Source organism: Danio rerio, chromosome 7 (genome assembly GCF_052040795.2).
Source record: "Danio rerio strain M-AB ecotype USA chromosome 7, GRCz13ab, whole genome shotgun sequence".
NCBI classification, from domain to species: Eukaryota; Metazoa; Chordata; class Actinopteri; order Cypriniformes; family Danionidae; genus Danio; species Danio rerio.
In genome coordinates this window covers 20,884,618-20,904,299 of record NC_141027.1, presented here as the reverse complement: position 1 = coordinate 20,904,299, position 19,682 = coordinate 20,884,618, and the positions used below count along the sequence as shown (strand labels likewise).

At 33.9% G+C, this 19,682-nt stretch overlaps 1 protein-coding gene across 1 annotated transcript; it reads left to right on the top strand.

The window, feature by feature from the left end:
* The first annotated feature begins 1,035 nt into the window (after positions 1-1,035).
* Positions 1,036-18,218, top strand: dnajc3b (DnaJ (Hsp40) homolog, subfamily C, member 3b). The gene is made up of 12 exons (NM_131630.3): positions 1,036-1,424; positions 5,370-5,480; positions 7,337-7,461; positions 7,549-7,623; positions 8,187-8,330; positions 10,537-10,718; positions 10,968-11,087; positions 12,467-12,572; positions 13,427-13,547; positions 13,649-13,781; positions 13,922-14,070; positions 16,175-18,218. Exons 1-12 carry the CDS (start codon positions 1,328-1,330, stop codon positions 16,312-16,314), a joined length of 1,503 nt encoding a protein of 500 aa, NP_571705.3. The 5' UTR covers positions 1,036-1,327; the 3' UTR covers positions 16,315-18,218.
* The last annotated feature ends 1,464 nt before the right edge of the window (positions 18,219-19,682 follow it).

The window sequence follows — 19,682 nt, the reverse complement described above, 5'->3', positions numbered from 1 at the left end:
TTTCTATTCTATTCTATTTTTATTTTACTCTATTTTATTCATTTCTTTTCTATTTCTTTTCTATTCTATTCTTTTTGAACAAGCAACTTTCTTGCTGTGAGGTGACAGTGCTAACCACTGGGCCTCTGTGTTGCCATTATATCATATTATATTATATCATATTCTATTATATCATATTATATTATATCATATTCTATTATATCATATTATACTATATTATATTATATTATGTTATGTTATGTTATGTTATATCATATTATATTATATCATATTATATTATATTATATAATATTATATTATATTATATTATATTATATTATATTATATTATATTATATTATATTATATCATATTTACACACACACACAAACACACACACACACACACACACACACACACACACACACACACACACACACACATACATACATACATATATATATATATATTTGTGTGTGTGTGTGTGTGTGTGTATGTATAATATAATATAATACATATAATGACTTAAATATAAGAACAAAATGTTATTTGAGAGTGTTTTTTTCACTTTACAGATGATATTGCAATGTTCACATTTGAAAGAGACCCAAATAAATTTATTATTTATTATCATTTATTATTATATGTCTTACGTGTATATGACATTTTGTGCATGTAGAAATTGTTGCCATCATAAGGGTTCTATGTTTTTTTCTAATTTGTATTATATTGATTAATATTAATTTATATGTCGTTTTAGAATAGAATAGAATATTTACCATTGTAACTCGGGTTCCTTTACTATCAGTACCATTTGCAATCAGGAATAGACTTTTCCTCTGAAGTGCAGGACGGGGTCATGTATCAGCTCTCTGTACATTGCAGGACGTGGGCGTGTCCGTCCAGTGCGCTAAAATAATTCGGCCAATGGGACGCGCCCACGTTTGTCGTCAAACACGGATGTGAGCAGCCAGTCACTGCGCTCAAATGTAGGGCAATTTGAATTGTACGCCCAGGAGGTCCAACAAGAGGAGACTTTCCAAAAGTACGTGGCAAGCACCTGTTGTGCACAGTCACTGTCACACGGAAATAATAAAAACAATTCACTGCAAACCCAAGCACACGTTTTCCTCAGCACCGGGAGAGCTTTTGATTATCGAGACTGAGATAGGCCTACACGGAACTAAAGTTTCGCATTCCTTTATTCTACTCGGACATATTTATAACCCGAACAACAGAAACATCTCCATGCCAAGTATGCCGCTGTTATGAAGATGAGAATATAAGTACTCGCTCTGTCCTGCTGCGCGTTGTGAATCACAGTGGACGGTTGTGTTTTCGGGGGTGTGATGACTGTCATCATGGAGTCGGGACGGCGGAGAGGTTTAAACAGTGTCCTGTCCTCTCTGTCTCTGCTCTGTGTGGTGCTGGACCTACAGTTGGATGGTGAGATTTCACACTGATTATTTGACACGTTATTAACGATAATGTATAATGCTAAAACATTTATATCCGTGTTTTGACAGGTGACCAATACTTCGTTGTGTAAGACGCGCGATAACAATAACGTTACCTGTAAATTAGTCATACTGTGGTATTCTTTGACATACCTCTTTAAATACCACAGTAACTTGCATGTATTTGGTGATCCTGAAATGTGTATTAGAACAAAAACAGATTTTTATGTGAGACTGTCACTTTACCATTGTACCTTCACAAGTGCTCATCAGGAAGTGCTAAGTTAGGAAAGTCTTCTTAGTGTAAAATAATTGTAAATGTGCATTTAAAACATTGGAAACAGATCATTCAAAACACAATCATTAAATCTGTTTTCTAAAATATTTGAACAGAGTCTTGGGCGTCAAAGAGCTCGTGTATGTGTTGACAGCTCAGTCAGCAGCTGACAGCTCAGATGTGAAGCACAAGCATTCTGCTTTCAGAATCTGATTTTACTCAACCAAAGTACTACTAACTGCTGCAATATTGTCTGGACTTGTACTTTTTGATAGAGGTAAAGTTGGTTTTATATTTGCACATTCGTTCATTTAGAAGTCTTTATATTGTTTACCATGTTACCTAGAATATTCGATCAAAATTAGCATGCAAGTGTGGCTTGAAAACAACATTAACAGTTTTTTTTTTCTGACTGTGACCAATGTTATACTTTGATAGTCATTGGCTGCTCATATGATTTTGCTATTTAGAGTTTGTAAATAATACTTTTATGAAATTATATTATTAAGGGGAAAGTCTGAATGTGCGAATATAAAACCAACTTTCATCTTTTTTTGCAACATGCTGCCATACCATGGTACACAATGAGAGGATGTAACAGATTTTTTGCTTGGACAGCAAGACGTTTTGAAATGGAGACTTACACATCATCTAAATGCTGAATAAATAAGCTTTCTAATGTTTGTTAGCATAACAAGGCCAATATTTAGTGGAGATTAGGGATGCAACCATTATAGATTTTGGTTGTACGATTATAGACTGAGGAATAATCATGGTTATCATGATTATTATGCATTCAGTTTCTCAACTAGAAGTGTTTTGAAATTAATGATGTGAAAACTCCTTATTTTTTAAGTGTTATTTATTGCTGCTCAATAACCAATGAATATTGCACAAAATAATAATAATAATAATAAACAATAGTTTATCTCTCTCTTTGGACTTCAAAAATAAGTGAAAAAAGTTTTTGATTTGAAACAAAAACAATAATTTTACATGGAAAATAAATAAGAATAAATAAAATAGTATTTGTCTAATGTAAATCTAAGCTACATATTAGCTAAGTATTTAAATGAACTGTTGTTATCATCTGTCTTCATACTTGCATAATCATTTGTCTGACACATGTTATGTTTACAAGGCACACACAACTCTCACCGCTACAGCATGAGATGTTTTCAACTGGGTACGCCGAGCACCTCCATTGGAAATAACAAACTTGCACATAAAAAACATACGATATGTAAACTGGCTGCTGCTGCTGGGGTCCGTTCTTCGTACCTCGTTTAAATGATCTAAGATGATTTGGCCGATCCTGGATCTTTTAATCTTGATAACTGATCTCTGGTTGATTTGTTTCTTCAAACAAGTTTGCGCATCAGATTAAAATGTCTGGATGAACTGATCTGAGATTGCTGCGTGTGTTGTGAAGGACAGATCTATCGATCCCCGAAATCATGATCAGCAATGAAACGATTGGCTAAAGGCACAGCAACCTAATGACATCATCTGATTAATATTCATTTCCCCATGTGAGCAAAATTAAATCAAATTAGCAGTAAACAGTTTAGTAAATATGATACACAATAACCTTACACCTTGTTGTGGTCTGCATGCTTGGCTCTTTCATGTGTCAAGACCAATTTATTTAGTTTTACAGTTAGAGCGGATTTTCCTTATTATATTAGTATTATTTTAGCCATTTTCTTAATCGGTGTAAAGAATAACTGGATGTTTACAAAAGCATTTTGATATTGGTAAAGGCGTCTGCAACTTTTGTGGAGCATCAAATCACCGTCATATTAACTGTCAAAACACGTTTATGACTGCATAAATGTATTATTGCTTTTAAAAAGTCACATATTGTGCATTATCATACACAAATTGCACTAAAACGATCTAAAAAGTTCATATCAATAAGTTTTCTCTTAGCACCACCAGGTGGCAGTCTTTGTACTTTCATTTTGGGGGTGCAGATTGCATAAATAAAAAAATATTTATTTTATTAATAACTAATAACAATAACTTTATATAAATAGTTAAAAATATTTACTATTTTCTCAAGTGTATATAACTACTACTGTAATAAAATATCAGCATTTAGTACATACTTTCTGTATTATCTTTGCCTGAACCGACCCGATCTAATCCTGTTTATATGAATTAAACTTGCTCCCGACCAGGCTTGAGTTACCAGAACTGTTGCTATGACAACAACTCTCGGATCAGTTTTGAAGAACGAAATGATCCTGGATCATGTCAAATCGTCAATAACCAAATCCAGCTAATTGAGTAATCCACTTACAGAGAACGGACCCCTGGTGTCTCATTCATAGTTATAGTCCAGTGTGTGTGTGCGTATTAGCCACGTTGGATGAACTGGGAACTAGAGCACAGTTGGCGGTGCTGAGAAGCCTTTATGATTAATTAACAGTGACGAATTAAATCGCGGTTAATTGTGAAATCGGTTAATTGTTGCATCCCTAATGGACATACAACTATTAAAAAGTCTTTTTGCGGGTTAAAAAAAAATCCTTGAGAAAACTACCTTTAAAGTTGTCTGAATTAAGATCTTAGCAATGCATGTTACTAATCAAAATTTAAGTTTTGATGTATTTGTGGTTGGAAATTTACCAGATGTCTTCATGGAACAGGATCTTTACTTAATATGCTAATGATTTTTGTCATAAACGAAAAATCAGAAGTTTGACTCGTATAATGTGACATTTTTTACAAAATTACAAATTGACAACAGACAAGCATTATAAACAAAATGTAATGAAAAGATAAAAAAAAACAATTTCTTTTTTGAGAAATTCTTAAGAATCTGTTATTATGTAAATAGAACTCCCAAGAATAATAATTGTTAATTTGCTAAATCATGCGTTCAATTTTCCGACATAAACCAAATAGTACATTTTCTTTTGTTAAAGCATGTACGTCTTCAAACACAGACAAACAACCAACAATGCAAATATACATTAATCGAAAAAGATGCTATGTAGTTTCAGTTTGATCATCACAAAAGAAAAAATAGTTTTCAGCAAAACCAAATCGACATCTCAAAAATTCTTTCGAAGTATAGATTCTATTTAGAGTTTTAAAATGGACTTCCTTTACTTTTAGTGCCACTGGAAACTCAAAGCAACTCCTACAAATACAAATGAGCAACTTAAGACTTTTATTGTGGTCTGGGGTCATATATGGTGGCCTTTTGTTTTGATATTGACTCCTTAATATAATGAAAGCTTTTAAAGATCTTAGCTGGTTAATGTTAAAGCTGAAAGCTTTTGTGAACAAGTACAGATGGACTGACGCTTTTGTAGTTGGGTTTTGTTTTCCAGAAATAACCATGCTCTTGGACAGGGCGCTGTTTGCATGCTTTCACTTTGTGTTGTCTTTGTTAACAGAAACCGAAACCCATTAGAGTGTAATATTATCTTACCTTTAAGAAATGTTGTCACAACATTACAAAAAGAATGCTCATTTTAAGTACTGTTTGTCAGTTTAAGGCTCAGTAATGTATTCATTTCAGGCACAGAGGGTTTTCAAAGCTGCCATAGAATAATTAAAAAAAAATTATTATTAATTCAAATCATTGTAAAATAATCTGAGTGCAGATGTTGTGAGTCAGCTGCCTACCTCTCTGGTTTACAGGTGTGTTAGGAGCCACACCTGTTGAGATCGAGCATCATCTGGAAATGGGCCGTAAGCTGCTGGCAGCCGGACAGCTGGCCGAGGCCCTGTCTCACTATCATTCAGCTGTGGGTAAGACACATACAAGCACACAATCATGGATGAAAACTACACTTTAACACTACTACTGACTGGGGTCAGTAAGATACAAAAAACAAATTAATATTTTAAGCTTTATTATAGCATTAAATTGATTATTTTGAAAACATTCAAACTTTTAGAAACCATTTCTATTTTTAATAAAATAATGTTTTGGAATTTTCTATTCATCAAATAATCCTGAAACAATTTTGATGAGCAATAATTCATTATGTCTTAATCACCTTTACATCAGTAATAATTCCTGAAGGATCATCATGTGACACTGACGACTGCCGTTATAATGTATAAAATTCAACTTTGCATTCACAAGATTAAAATGCATTCATTTATTTTGAATATTTTATTCTATATTATAGCTTTGCATTGATATTTAAAACCATGAAGACTATTGGAAACCATTTCCTTTTTAAGTAAATGAATGTTTTTGAAATTTCTGTTCATCAAAGAATCCTGAAACACTTTTAATAAGCATTAATATCTGAGGGATCATCATGTGACACTGAAGACTGCAGTTATAATGCTTAAAATTCAGCTTAGCATTCACAAAAATAAACTGCATTGGAAATTAAAAAGAAAACAAAACTAAAATGTAAAATAAAATAAAAAAACAATGTCTAAGTCGGAATATTTTTGTTTAGTTATTGTTTAGTGATTTGCTATTTTTACTTTATTGAATAATAAATGTGTACGAATTGAGCATAAGACAAAAAAAAAAATTCTCCAAAATTTCTAAAAGTAAATTTATTTTTCCATTTACTTTTTTTTCCAGATCTGTTTTAGATGCATTTTTGTTTAGATATATTTAATATGCATAATTCAAAGTGAAAATTAGATGTCTAATGCGTCTTAAACAGAGGGCGACTCTAAGAACTATCTGACATACTACAAACGGGCTACCATTTTCCTGGCCATGGGCAAATCCAAGTCAGCCCTGCTGTCATCAACTCTCGGATCAGTTTTGAAGAACAAAACGATCCTGGATCATGTCAAATCGTCAATAACTAAATCCAGCTAATTGGGTAATCCACGTACGAAGAACGGACCCCTGGTGTCTCATTCATAGTTATAGTCCAGTGTGTGTGTGCGTATTAGCCACGTTGGATGAACTGGGAACTAGAGCACAGTTGGCGGTGCTGAGAAGCCTTTATGATTAATTAACAGTGACGAATTAAATCGCGATTAATTTTGAAATCGGTTAATTGTTGCATCCCTAATGGACATACAACTATTAAAAAGTCTGAATTCTGCGGGTTAAAAAAATTCCTTGAGAAAACTACCTTTAAAGTTGTCTGAATTAAGATCTTAGCAATGCATGTTACTAATCAAAATTTAAGTTTTGATGTATTTATGGTTGGAAATTTACCAGATGTCTTCATGGAATAGGATCTTTACTTAATATGCTAATGATTTTTGTCATAAACGAAAAATCTGAAGTTTGACTCGTATAATGTGACATTTTTTATAAAATTACAAATTGACAACAGACAAGCATTATAAACAAAATGTAATGAAAAGTAAAAAAAAAAAAATTCTTTTTTGAGAAATTCTTAAGAATCTGTTATTATGTAAAAAGAACTCCCAAGAATAATAATTGATAATTGTTAATTTGCTAAATCATGCGTTTAATTTTTCCAACATAAACCAAATAGTACAAATGTGTACGAATTGAGCATAAGACAAAAAAAAATTCTCCAAAATTTCTAAAAGTACATTTATTTTTCCATTTCCTTTTTTTTTCCAGATCTGTTTTAGATGCATTTTTGTTTAGACATATTTAATATGCATAATTCAAAGTGAAAATTAGATGTCTAATGTGTCTTAAACAGAGGGCGACTCTAAGAACTATTTGACCTACTACAAACGGGCTACCGTTTTCCTGGCCATGGGCAAATCCAAGTCAGCCCTGCCGGATCTGACCCAAGCCATACAGCTCAAGCCAGACTTTCTTGCTGTGAGTTCATTTTTGTTGTTGTAATACAAAATTGAGTTCTATGTGGCAAACAGTATATACACATTTATAGTATGCATATGTTTTCAGGCCAGACTGCAGAGGGGTAATATTCTTCTGAAACAAGGAAGTACTCAAGAGGCCAGAGAGGACTTCCAAGCAGTTGTGAGTAAAACCATTCTCTTTTTTCCTAAAGGATAGTTCACACAGAAAGGAAAATTCATCATTTACTCTCCTGCATGTGGTTTTAAGCCTTTACGAGTTTGTCTTCTTTATTTTATTTTATTTTTTTGATAGTATGGACGTTGATCTGTGCCAGCAATCAGCATTCTTTAAAATAGCTTTCTTTAATATATTATTGAAAAAGAAATGATAATGTATGGACTCTTAGTTGGTTCTGAAGATTTACGAGTTTCAAAAGAAACACAAAAGAAGATATTTTAAAGAGTGTTGAGAAACTGATAATCATTGACATCCATAGTAGAAAAACAAATGCTGTGGAAGTCAGTGGTCACTGGTTACCTTTTGCTTGTTTTCAACAGAAGAAAGAAATCCACACTTGTTTTAAAACATATTTATAGCATGCATTAAAAATTTTCTGTTGGATGTTATGAGCTTATTACAGTAGGTGCAGCTTCCACCTTCATCCTTAAACCAGATCAGGTTGTTGATGTACTCGGAGCTATCCTCTGATTCCTGCCTCATCTGTTAACCTCTCTATTGTGCAGCTGAATCATTCCCCAGATCATGAGGAGGCACATGATCAGCTCCTGAAGGCTGATAAGCTGGAGTCTCTCCAGGAAGAGGCGCATGAAGCTCATCGACGTGGAGACTGCAGGATTGCTGTCCAGGTGCTGGAGCATGTCATAGAGGTGAGTTAGTCTGACATCATAATATATAGCAATAGGACTACAAATATTGCAGGAGAAAAGTCACAAAAAGGAGAAATGCATTTTCAAAAACACAGACAGTTGTCTACATTACAGAAATTGCCATAAAAGTGACCAAAAAGATCCAAATAATAACATTGTGAAGACATTCTAAATCCACGTAGTAACATGTAGAGCATCCAATCACATGCCTAATTACCCTAACTTGTCTAGTTACCCTAATTAATCTTAATAAGGCTTTAAATTGCAATTTAAGCTGTAAATCACAGGGTTTATACAGTCATGGAAAACCCGAAAAAGTCATAGACTTTTGACATGGCATTTTCCAGGCCTGGAAAAGTTTTGGGAAAACAGAAAACCCCACACAGTCTTGAAAAAGTCATGGAAATTAGTTTAACAAATGTCTGTATACTTAAAATTATGGCAGCGCAATACTGAAAAAATTGACATTACGGTATTTTGTATTTCAGTGATCTGTATTGCGATGTGAATACAATTTTACCAGATGATTTGACAGGTTTATTTGGATTCATTTGAGGGATTTTGTAGGGGAGTGAATCTCGAATAATATGTAACAAATAAATTACAAACATGGATAAATAAAATATAGTAAAGATAAAAGTGAATTATAGCTTTCAGGTATTCACTATTCAGGTACAGATATTGAATAATCAACACTGCATAGTCTTCATTGTATATTATTTAATCTTAAAAAAACTTCTTGTGGCCGTATGTTTTAAAATTTAAAATATTGAAATGTTCACAGTCACAGGCCTTAAAGGGACAGATTACTCAAAGATTAAAATGTACTCACTGTTTACTTTTACTTTTTACTACTAACTCACACTTCACTTGTTTTAATACTACCGGGGTTATTAAATTATATTAGTTTTGTGTTTAAAAAAAAAAAAAAAGAAACCTTATAAATGTTTGAAACAAGTGAAGGGTGTAATAACAATTTTAAGTCATTTTTGGGTGAACTATCTCTTTAAAAATGCATGCAGATTATAAACTTTTACTCCATTATGATTAAACTCTATATTAAGATATAATCCCGACATTGCAAATCCTGCGATGTAACTATATGCTTGCATATCCTTGCGGATGCACACATTGCGATATCGATGCTGAAACGATATATTGTGCAGTCCTAACTTGAATATAGGTTAGTTGCCTTTACTTCTTTTCTTTCCTTGGCCAAAAACTTGCTTTCACATTGTTAGTGCTGTGTAAGCATTATCAAAATCAACTTTACATAGATATAAATGCTAATTTTTACAAAATAGATTGTTGCTTGTTCTATGATATGCTGTAATAAATTTGAACATTGTCATTGTTTTTCTTAATATTTACCATGTTTATGTAGACATTACATGAAACATTACAGCATGAAAATGTACTTGAAAGTTCTGGAAAAGCCTTGGAAAAGTCATGGAATTTTAGTAGTAAAAATGTTTATGAGCCCTGATACTAGTATCTTACAAAATATCTTGTAAAATAGTATGCACCATCATAATGGCGTCATAAAGAAAGAAATTAGTTTATTAAAACTGATATGTTTAGAAATGTCTCCATTAAATGGCACTTGAGAAATATTTAAAAATTAAATTTCACAGGAGGGCTAATAAATATTGTTCAAAGGGTTTGTGCAAGTACTTTTTTGGAGTTTGTGTTTGTTTGTTATTTATATTTTTTTCAAATGAATTGTTAACCTTTAGCACTTATTAATCAGTTTATGTTGATCATACTTCTCATTATTTGAGTTGCTAGACTGGATTGCCCTGCAAATAAAATAGAAAACGGACACATCAAGGAACCTGATGCGACACAAGTAACACAACTGAACCTATAAAACAGTTTATATGAGTGATTCTATCTACAATGTGGCATGAGACAAGCGAAAAATCTCAGTAAACTAAAACTTCTATTTCTGATCAATAAGATAAAGTGAGAAAATAATCACATTTGAATTTGGGATTATATACATTCAAATGTAAAAATCAAATAGTCCTTTAAGTGTATCCTATATAAAAACAAACTATTAATAGATTAATGTAAAGAAAAGTTACTATATCGTTGTGTTGTGACATGAGTTTTTTTGTCATAAACCCTATTGCTAATATTCACAGTTCACATTTAGGAAGTCTTTTTTAATTTAATTTGTGGTTGTCTTGTCTTTCTTCTCCAGCTCTCTCCATGGGATCCAGAGTCTCGAGAGCTAAGAGCCGAATGTTACATCCAGCTCGGGGAGCCACGGAAGGCCATTATGGACCTGACTCCAGCATCCCGTCTCCGTGCGGACAACCGAGCAGCTTTCCTCAAACTCAGTCAACTGCATTACAGTTTAGGCGAGCATCATGACTCACTTAAGTATGTCCAGCAAGCCAGATGTTGTAGAATGATGAAAGACTGCAGCAATTTTGCTAATTAATTTACACTAACAGTATTCAAGTGTCTTCTATAAGCTGTTTAAAAGAACAATTCTAGAGTTATACATGTTAGGAAATACAATCTCACTCACTGATGATGTGCACAGTACTACTATATTAAAGTTAGTCCTGTGTTGTTGTTTTTTTGCTGGTGTTTAGTTTTCTTTCCTCTTTTTGTTTTGTTTTTCAGTCAGGTGCGTGAGTGTCTGAAGCTGGATCAGGATGATAAGGAGTGTTTCGCCCTCTACAAACAGGTCAAGAAGCTCAGCAAGCAGCTGGACTCTGCAGAAGAGCTCATATCAGAGCAGAGGTGCTGGAAACTTCTCATCCTTTTTTTATCAGATTTAATTTTAAGATTTTAATTATGAGCTTTATTTCAAATGTGTTATAATATTTTAATCAAATAAAATAATCATTATAATTATGAATACATATTATAGTTTGTAAGGTTGGAAGAGCTGTACTTAATATATGATTTTTAATCATGTGTATGAATTTCTTGTCTGTTGAACACAAAAGAAGATATTTTGAAAAATGCTTGAAACCATTGACTTCCGTAGTAGGAAAGACAAACACTGTGGAAATCAATGGTTACTACTTTCCAACATTCTTTCAAATGTCTACTTTTATGTTCATCAGAAGAAAGAATACATGTTGGACTATTTGGAAATCGACAAAGCTGACAAAACAGCCCTAACAGAAAAGTTAACGGAGTGCAAAAACCCATCTGCAGATTTAAAACCACTAATAAAATGCTATATTTTTAACAAATGCCAAGCAGAATAGCATTAGTGCTCCGTAAATAAATAAACTTTTTGAAATCCAGGCAGAAATATGTTGAAAATTAAACTATTGTTTTACAGAAATGTCCACACGGACACACGAGACTCACACATGAACATTTACTTAAAGGAGAAGAACTCCAAAATGTCAATACTGCATTAAAAACCAAACTGTCAAACCTATACTTGTGAAATACCCTATTTTTAATGTTATGAGACAACCATTTTTATCTGGAAAGACTTGAAATGAAATATTTTTAAATGTGAATCCTTCCTGACTTGTACAATTTTTTATCAAAAGTAAATCTTAAAAACCTTTTTTATCTTATATAATATTGTTTCTGTATTTTATCTCATGTTTTTTTTATGTTGATGACTTTTATTGTAAAATATTTTTAGGATTATAGAAAAGTAATATTTATAAAATGTTGTAAACTTAATCAGTTTTTTTTGCCAGGACATAGCCAGAGCAGCTGATATTTCAATAAACACAAATGAAGGGAGAGTAAATAACAATGGTTTTTGTGTGTGAATTTTGTCTTCAGTCTTCAGACTTCAGTCTTTTATACTTTTTCCTGTGATGGTGAATCTGAATTTTCCTATATTTTCTAAAAACAAAATTTGAATGAACTTTAAATCCTATTAGTATCAGTTTGGAACATATTTGTGTTTAATTAATTTCTTAATGTAATGGAAATTTTTATTTAAATTGTAAACATTTTTGGTGACACTTAGTTTGCATCAGTAAACTGAATCCTTGCTAAATAGAAGTGCAAATTGTTTTTAGAAAAATCTTACTTGCTTGTGTCATACTTTTTTATCATTCCTGGTTTTTCAGTCATCATCGTCATTTAGATACTTTCTAAATGATTTTTAACTACTCTTTATTTTTGCTCTTGACCGACAGGTTTCAGGAAGCCATTGAGAAGTACGAGTCTGTGATGCGAACAGAGCCGAACGTAGCATTCTACACTAATAAAGCAAAGGAGAGGACGTGTTTCTGTTTAGTCAAAGTATGTGCAGTCACTAAATGCCATTTAATTATTGTGCTGTTAATTTACAGCTTTGCAATGGGATAAATTCCCTCTAGTGTCTAATCTAGCTGTTCAGGTAAACACTATTTGAGACCTATGACTACAAAACCAGTCATTAGCATCAATTTTACATCAAATGAAAGCTAAATAAATAACCTTTCTATTGATGTATGGTTTGTTAGGTTAATATTTGGCCAAAATACAACTATTTAAAAATCATCAGTCTGAGGGGTTTAAAAAAACCTAAATACTTAAATAAATTTTGAAATTGAACAAATGAAGTGCTTAGCAATGCACATTACTAAGCTAGAATTTGTTTTGATATATTTGCAGTAGGAAGTTTCCAAAATATATTCACCAGACACAACGTTTAATATTCTAGATATTTTTGGCACAACAGGAAAAAAAAACATTTTGACCTATAAGATGTGTTTTGGCTATTTTCAAAAATACTCCCCTGCAACAAAAGACTGGTTTATATGGTTACAAGTACCCAACATGTGCCATTTCCCATCATTAATAATGCATCAACTTGAAAACATGTTCAAGTCTTGTTTTTATATGTGTCTATAGACTATTTGAGGGATGTAAACAAAAAGAATGGTCCCAACGAATTTCCTGTTTTAAATGTCTAAATCTTCTGAGAATCCAAAAAAGAGCCGCTTTGATAAATAGTTTCATGATCGCTGTTTTAATATTAGGGTTATGATTGAATTGCCTCTTGTTACAGCTATGAAACAGTTTGATAACAAGCAGGAAATGTAGATGGGCCAATGACACGACCACATTGAAATGGTCTATAACCTCACTGGACTGTTTCTCTCTGTCTCCAGATGAAGAGTGCTGAGGAGGCTGTAGACATCTGTTCAGAAGCTCACCAGAGAGAGCCTCAAAATATCCACATCCTCCGGGACCGAGCCGAGGCCTACATTCTAATGCAGGAATATGAGAAAGGTTATATAATATATATATATAGTTACTATCTATAATATATAGATACCAAATTGTCATTTAACTGGAATGAAAGCTCACATGGTCTCTGTTTGTCTTCTCAGCTGTGGAAGACTATCAGGAAGCTCGTGAGTTCGACCAGGAGAACCAGGAGCTTCGTGAGGGTCTCGATCGAGCACATAAGCTTCTCAAAATCTCTCGTAAGAGGGACTATTACAAGATCCTTGGGGTCAGCAGGTACAGCAATGACTGACCATTCAGCATTTTCTGATTTGAATGTAGGGTTTTTGCTGGTTGATACTAATAAGCATATATGTGCAGCCAAAATGGTAGTTTCACTTGTTTTTTTGTTTTGTTTTGTTTTTTTTGCCTTTTAGGAGTGCCAACAAACAGGAAATCATAAAAGCATATAGAAAGCTGGCTCAGCAGTGGCATCCTGATAATTTCCAGTCTGAAGCAGACAAGAAAGAGGCAGAGAAAAAGTTTATTGATATTGCATCAGCAAAGGAAGTGCTCACAGATCCAGGTAAGAGAACATCATGGGACAGCCAAGCAAAAGAAGAGACTTATAATCAATGTGTGTGGTAATACTGTAATGGACTATATTCACATAGACTTTTAATTTGAGATAAAGGAAAGCTAAATGAAAGCTGAAGGAAAGCTAAATCGCTTCCGGCAAACTGTCATGACATTATAAGATCGCTGCGTTTAAGATGGGGTTTCTTTTAAAATTAAGGATCTTCACTGCCTAATTGAAATACAATAATAATTGAGTCTCAGACCAGACAAGAAGCGCTGAATTGAAACCATGTGCCATGTCTTTAAAATAAAAACAATTTTTAAACCACAGTATGTTCAGTGGAGCTTCAGCACTTTCCTGAAGCTTGTCTTTCATCTTGTTTTACGCTTGAATAACTAAATAAATGCTTAAATCTATTCAACAAATTAATGTTCAAGTTAATTTACATTATCGATGCTGTCACAGTATGAAATTGAAAATAGTCACATCAAGCTTTTACCAAAAGTTTATTGGTGGCCGAAAAACACTTTCTGCCGTTGTTTAGCCCATTGTTTTAATGATGCCTTGTCCATCATTCTAGAGCATGTCACTTTTCAAAAACCAAACAAAGCATGTCTTGAGTTTAAAACTGGGATGTACTGTGGGCAAGCCTGTTTAATTGCTTTAAGCATGAGCCTATTATTCAAGTTATGAAAGCAAACTTATTAGCAGTATCTCTCTATGGGTCTTTTCTTTTTCTAGAGTTCAGTAATATCACATAAGCAAAGCGCCACTTTCCTGAATTTGAAACATAGCTGAAGTGAACATTTTAACCTCTCAGAGCAACATTGCAGTGTTTTTGTTGCTGAATTATTCAGATCTTTTACAAATTGAGTGAGCCAATGATTCAGTCATCGATTCAAAAAGACATGCATCACTTGTTTTTTTTTTTCTAAATGAAGCAGCTTGATTGAATTGAAATTGTTTGAATGAATGACTTGCTGCCACCTACTGGAGTTTTTAATTGTCATGTTCACCTTTTATTTGACTATTTTGCCTATTTTACTATTTCACCTTTTACTTTACCATTTCACACTCCTGTTTTGCTTGAACATACTTTGTACTTATCATAGGCATTACATAAACTGGATAATTAATAGGTAAAATCTCCCTAAACCTACCCCTGAACCTAATCTTAACCTATATGATCACTTTATACAACAGTGTTTTCTTAAAGAAATACACTGCAAGTACATCAATTCATTCATTTTCTTTTCGGCTTAGTCCCTTTATTAATCAGTGGTCGCCACAGTGAAATGAACCGCCAACTTATCCAGCATATGTTTTTTACGCAGCGGATGGCCTTCCAGCTGCAACCCATCACTGGGAAACACCCATACACTCTCATTCACACACATACACTATGGACAATTTAGCTTACCCAATTCACATATCACATATCGCTCGCTTGGATCTTTACCTTAGATACGCAGTAGAAAAGCCCCCAAATTGAGCCATATTAAACAACGCCATACCTTGCAGTGGAAATGCACAACCATATTTATCCATCACACCCTCAAACCAGACAAAATTCTTCCACAAAAGCATACTCAACAAAATATAGTTAATTTGGTGTGGTCTCAAAAGAAATCCCCCCAAAAATAAAGTGTACAAATACATTTTTCATTAGTACACGCATATCATAATGTTAAATTGTTAGCGAGTCTGTTGCTGAAAGCCTCAGCCTTTAGACATTATATTTCATCACAGCTTGTTTTTTGCTGGATGCAGAAAGAGCTTCTTTTTTTTGTTCTCATGACTAAAATCTGAACTGTCTTCTGTTCATCTGGAATACTGTTCATATATAGAGGTTCTTCAAGCTAAACTAAATCTTTAGAATTTACGAACTTCACTCAGTTCTTATACTGAAATGAACAAACACCAAACTAGTTTAAGCTGATTGATCATGCTCTTTTGGTCATGTCTTCTTAGAGCCACCTATTTCCGGCAGAGTTTGAACTTGTCTTGTATTCAACAACAGATTCTGTTTGTTGTGTGACGTAGCCATGAATCAGTCTGTATTGTGTGAAGTGCCATATAAATGAAGCTGACTGGCTTTTTCTGTGTGCAGAGATGCGTCAGAAGTTTGATTCGGGTGAGGATCCTCTTGACCCTGAGAATCAGCAGGGAGGTGGAGGACCCAGAGAATGGCCCTTCGGCTTCAACCCATTTGAGGGTGGCAACTTCCATTTCAAGTTCAACTTCAACTGAAAGTGAAGGACAATGATTTGGACAATGAAACCTGGCTAGACAACCTGCTTCATTCAGACTGAACTGAAGGAATCTTATTAAAGTGAGAGTTTTTGTTGTTGGTGAGACTTGAATCTACAGGCTGTTTTGGACTTCTCCACTTACAAATTGCTTTGTTGGGCAAACAACTATTAGTTTGGGGATAGATTTCACCCTCTGTTTGAAATCCTAAACATGGAGTGTAGTCCTAAACCCAGTCATTTTTTAATGTGTGCCATCATTACTCAGACTCTCTCATAATGTACTTTTCTTTTTCTGGTGCTTCTGTTTGTTTTCTTTAAATGACACTCCAGAATTTAGGCTAGTGGTTTCTTTTAGACCAGGGGTTTCCAAACTCGTTCCTGGAGGGCTGGGGTCCTGCTGAGTTTAGCTTCAACACACTTGCCAGGAAGTTTCTAGTATATCTAGTAAGAGCTTAATAAGCTGGTTCAGGTGTGTGATTAGGGTTGGAGCTAAACTCTCCAGGACACCGGCCCTCCAGGACCAAGTTTGCATACCCCCAATGGTCTCAAACTCAATTCCTGGAGGGCCACAACTCTGCATAGTTTAGCTTCAACCACCTTCAACTCACACCTGCTTAACAGTTTCTTGTAGTCTTCAACAGCTTGATTAGTTACATCAGCTGTGTTTGATTAGGGTTGGAGCAAAGCTGGGCAGAGCTGCGGCCCTCCAAGAGTAGAGTTTGAGTCCTGTGTTTTAGACCAGGGGTGTCCAAACTTTGTCCTGGAGAGCTGGTGTTCGGCAAAGTTTAGCTCCAACCCCAATCAGCGACACCTGGGCTAGCTAATCAAGCTTTTATGCTGGAGTTTGTGCGTACGAAGCTCTGTTGTACGGCGCTACAAAAAGGGGCGGGATTAAACAAGATGATTAAACATTAAAAAAAGCGAGCGATTGGTCAATATTTTTAATTTCTGTCCAGACAGGTCATGTTTTGATCCTCGATTGGGTTCACGCAGTCAAGTGATGCGATTTCGCAGGTCATAGTTTACCAAGCTTGAACTATCAAACGCAGCGAATTGCGAAACTTGCCGCACGACCTTGCGTTTCCGGTCTGACGCATTCGCGTGCATATGAATGGAAGTCTATGGGAGGAAAAGCCCAGTGTGACCGCAGCTTTACTAGACTTTCTAGAAATATCCTTGCAGGTGTGTTGAGGCAATTTGAAGCTAAAATCTGCAGGACACCGGCCCTCCAGGACGAGTTTGGGCACCCCTGTTTTAAACTGTGCCATCAAGTTCTCCTGATTGCAGTATGTCACACATTATTTCAGCTCAGACATGCCTTTAAATAGAAAAAACAACAGTATTGCACGCTTTTTAGCAAAGAAGGCACTTTTCTCATATCTTTCTCATTTTTTTTTTAACCCATCTTCATAATAATGAAGTGTATCTAATAGGTCCATCTGAAATCTCCCTGCTCTTGGGCTGCTTTATAGACTTATACATTTGATCTGATACCAGTTTGCACAATAGTTTTTTTTACTTCAGTCTTTGATAAGAGATTACATGACAAAATCCAGATGATAAATCAGATGACAGTCTATGAAGCAGCCTGTATTTGGTTGAAGCTTTTGGTCCCACAAAAAATGGAATGGAAAAAAAAAGAAGTCTTTCCAATTCTGAGTTAAAGTTCGACCAACTCAAGCCATCAGTAGATATTGGAAAATGAGCGGACTAAAATCAAATTTGGGGGTGTATGCTTTTTGTGCCAACAAGCCAATGCAATGTCTCTCTCTGATCTTAAAGACATGGGTCTTCCTGGTGTTTTATGCTTGTTTTTGATTTGTTTTAGCCTTAACAAAGTCATGAAAAACTCCAAGATATATTGTATTTAAAAAAGAATGTTGAAGACTCATTTGTCAAGTGTCTTGTTTTCTTTTTTCATTTGGTTAAGAAGATAGAAAAGAGAAATAAAATGTGAAGCTTAAATCACATAAGTAATTACAGGGTTTCCTCGGGGTCTTGAAAAGTCTTAAATTTGCTGAAATATTGTGTTGTAGTTCTTAAATCTTTTTTAAACGGGTCTTAATTTTCCTTTGTTCGTGTATTGTTACCCAATCTGGCCAAAACCTATACAATCACCAACATTCCATCTCAATAATACTTGAAACTTTTTATTAAAAAAGGTCATTTTTTAACTCTGTCATAATGATTAATTATTTTCCTTACAATAACATGTTTAAAAATGCTCCATGTATTTACAGTTGAGGACGCCAACCTTGACAGATTGTTCTGCATAGATTTAGTTTATCATAGTTTTTTAAATCTTTCAAACATTTGTTCATTCATTAAGAAAATTCAACAAGAAATGTTATGTTGGGAAAAAAAAAGTTTATGGATACAAGTAGAGCTTGCTTGTTTTTTTTTTTACATCATATTTAAAATATTTTACTTAGAAATATTTAAAATATACTTTTTATTACTTTATTATTGTATTATTGAATGTATTAAATTATAAAAAAATATTATTGATAGGGCAAATAAAAATCTTTTAGATCTGGTCCATTTGAAAAATACCTTAGCATTTAGCCCTTTATGAGTCTAAAATTCATCCATAATGGTCCTAAGATGTCTTAAAAAGTCTTCAATTTAACTTGTTAAAACCTGCAGAAACCCTAAATTAAATAAATCACATTATTGCAAGTATTTAGAGTGACGTGCAATGTGATCTATGAATATAAGGTTATAAAATCAGATCAGGGTGGCTCAGTGGTTACTAGTGGCTAACCAAAGTGGCTCATTGGTTGTCACCTATAAGAGACCTTTTGGTAACATTAATTGAATTAAACAAATGATGACTGTGTATGGATGTTTCCCAGTACTGGGTTGAATCTGTAAGGACAGCTGCTGTGTAAATGCTGGATAGGTTGGTGGTTCATTCCCTGATGAATAAGGGACTGAGCTGAAGGAAAGTGGATGAATGAATGAAAATTAAATCAGACAAACAGCATTTTTGGCAAGCAGCAAAGAAACTGCTCACCTCTTTCCATAATGTTTTAGATATTTAATCAGAGAACAAAATTTTAAAAGTTTTTTTAAGTTTAAACATTTGAAGGATATATGTCAACTAAAATAAAAAGAAACTCTTTCAATTTTGGGATGAGAGGAATTTTAGCCTAAGTTGTCTTAAATATGTCTTTTTTTATCAAATGAATAATCCAATTTGTTTCTTAAAATACCACAGGGGTAGAATAATTAGATGATAACTCGTCTTAGGTGTTTTTTAAAGCAAGGATTATTCACAAATACATTATCAGTAAAATAAAAATGAATGGGATTTTATTGTGAAGTTTTGCTAGGGAACATAACAGTCAACGGGCTTCCGTAGTT

Excerpts from the sequence above, each read along its gene's own strand:
- dnajc3b (NM_131630.3), top strand. The coding sequence starts at position 1,328 with ATGACTGTCATCATGGAGTCGGGACGGCGGAGAGGTTTAAACAGTGTC. Across the intron at positions 5,481-7,336 it reads TCACTATCATTCAGCTGTGG|AGGGCGACTCTAAGAACTAT; the intron begins GTAAGACACATA and ends TGTCTTAAACAG. Across the intron at positions 7,624-8,186 it reads GAGAGGACTTCCAAGCAGTT|CTGAATCATTCCCCAGATCA; the intron begins GTGAGTAAAACC and ends TCTATTGTGCAG.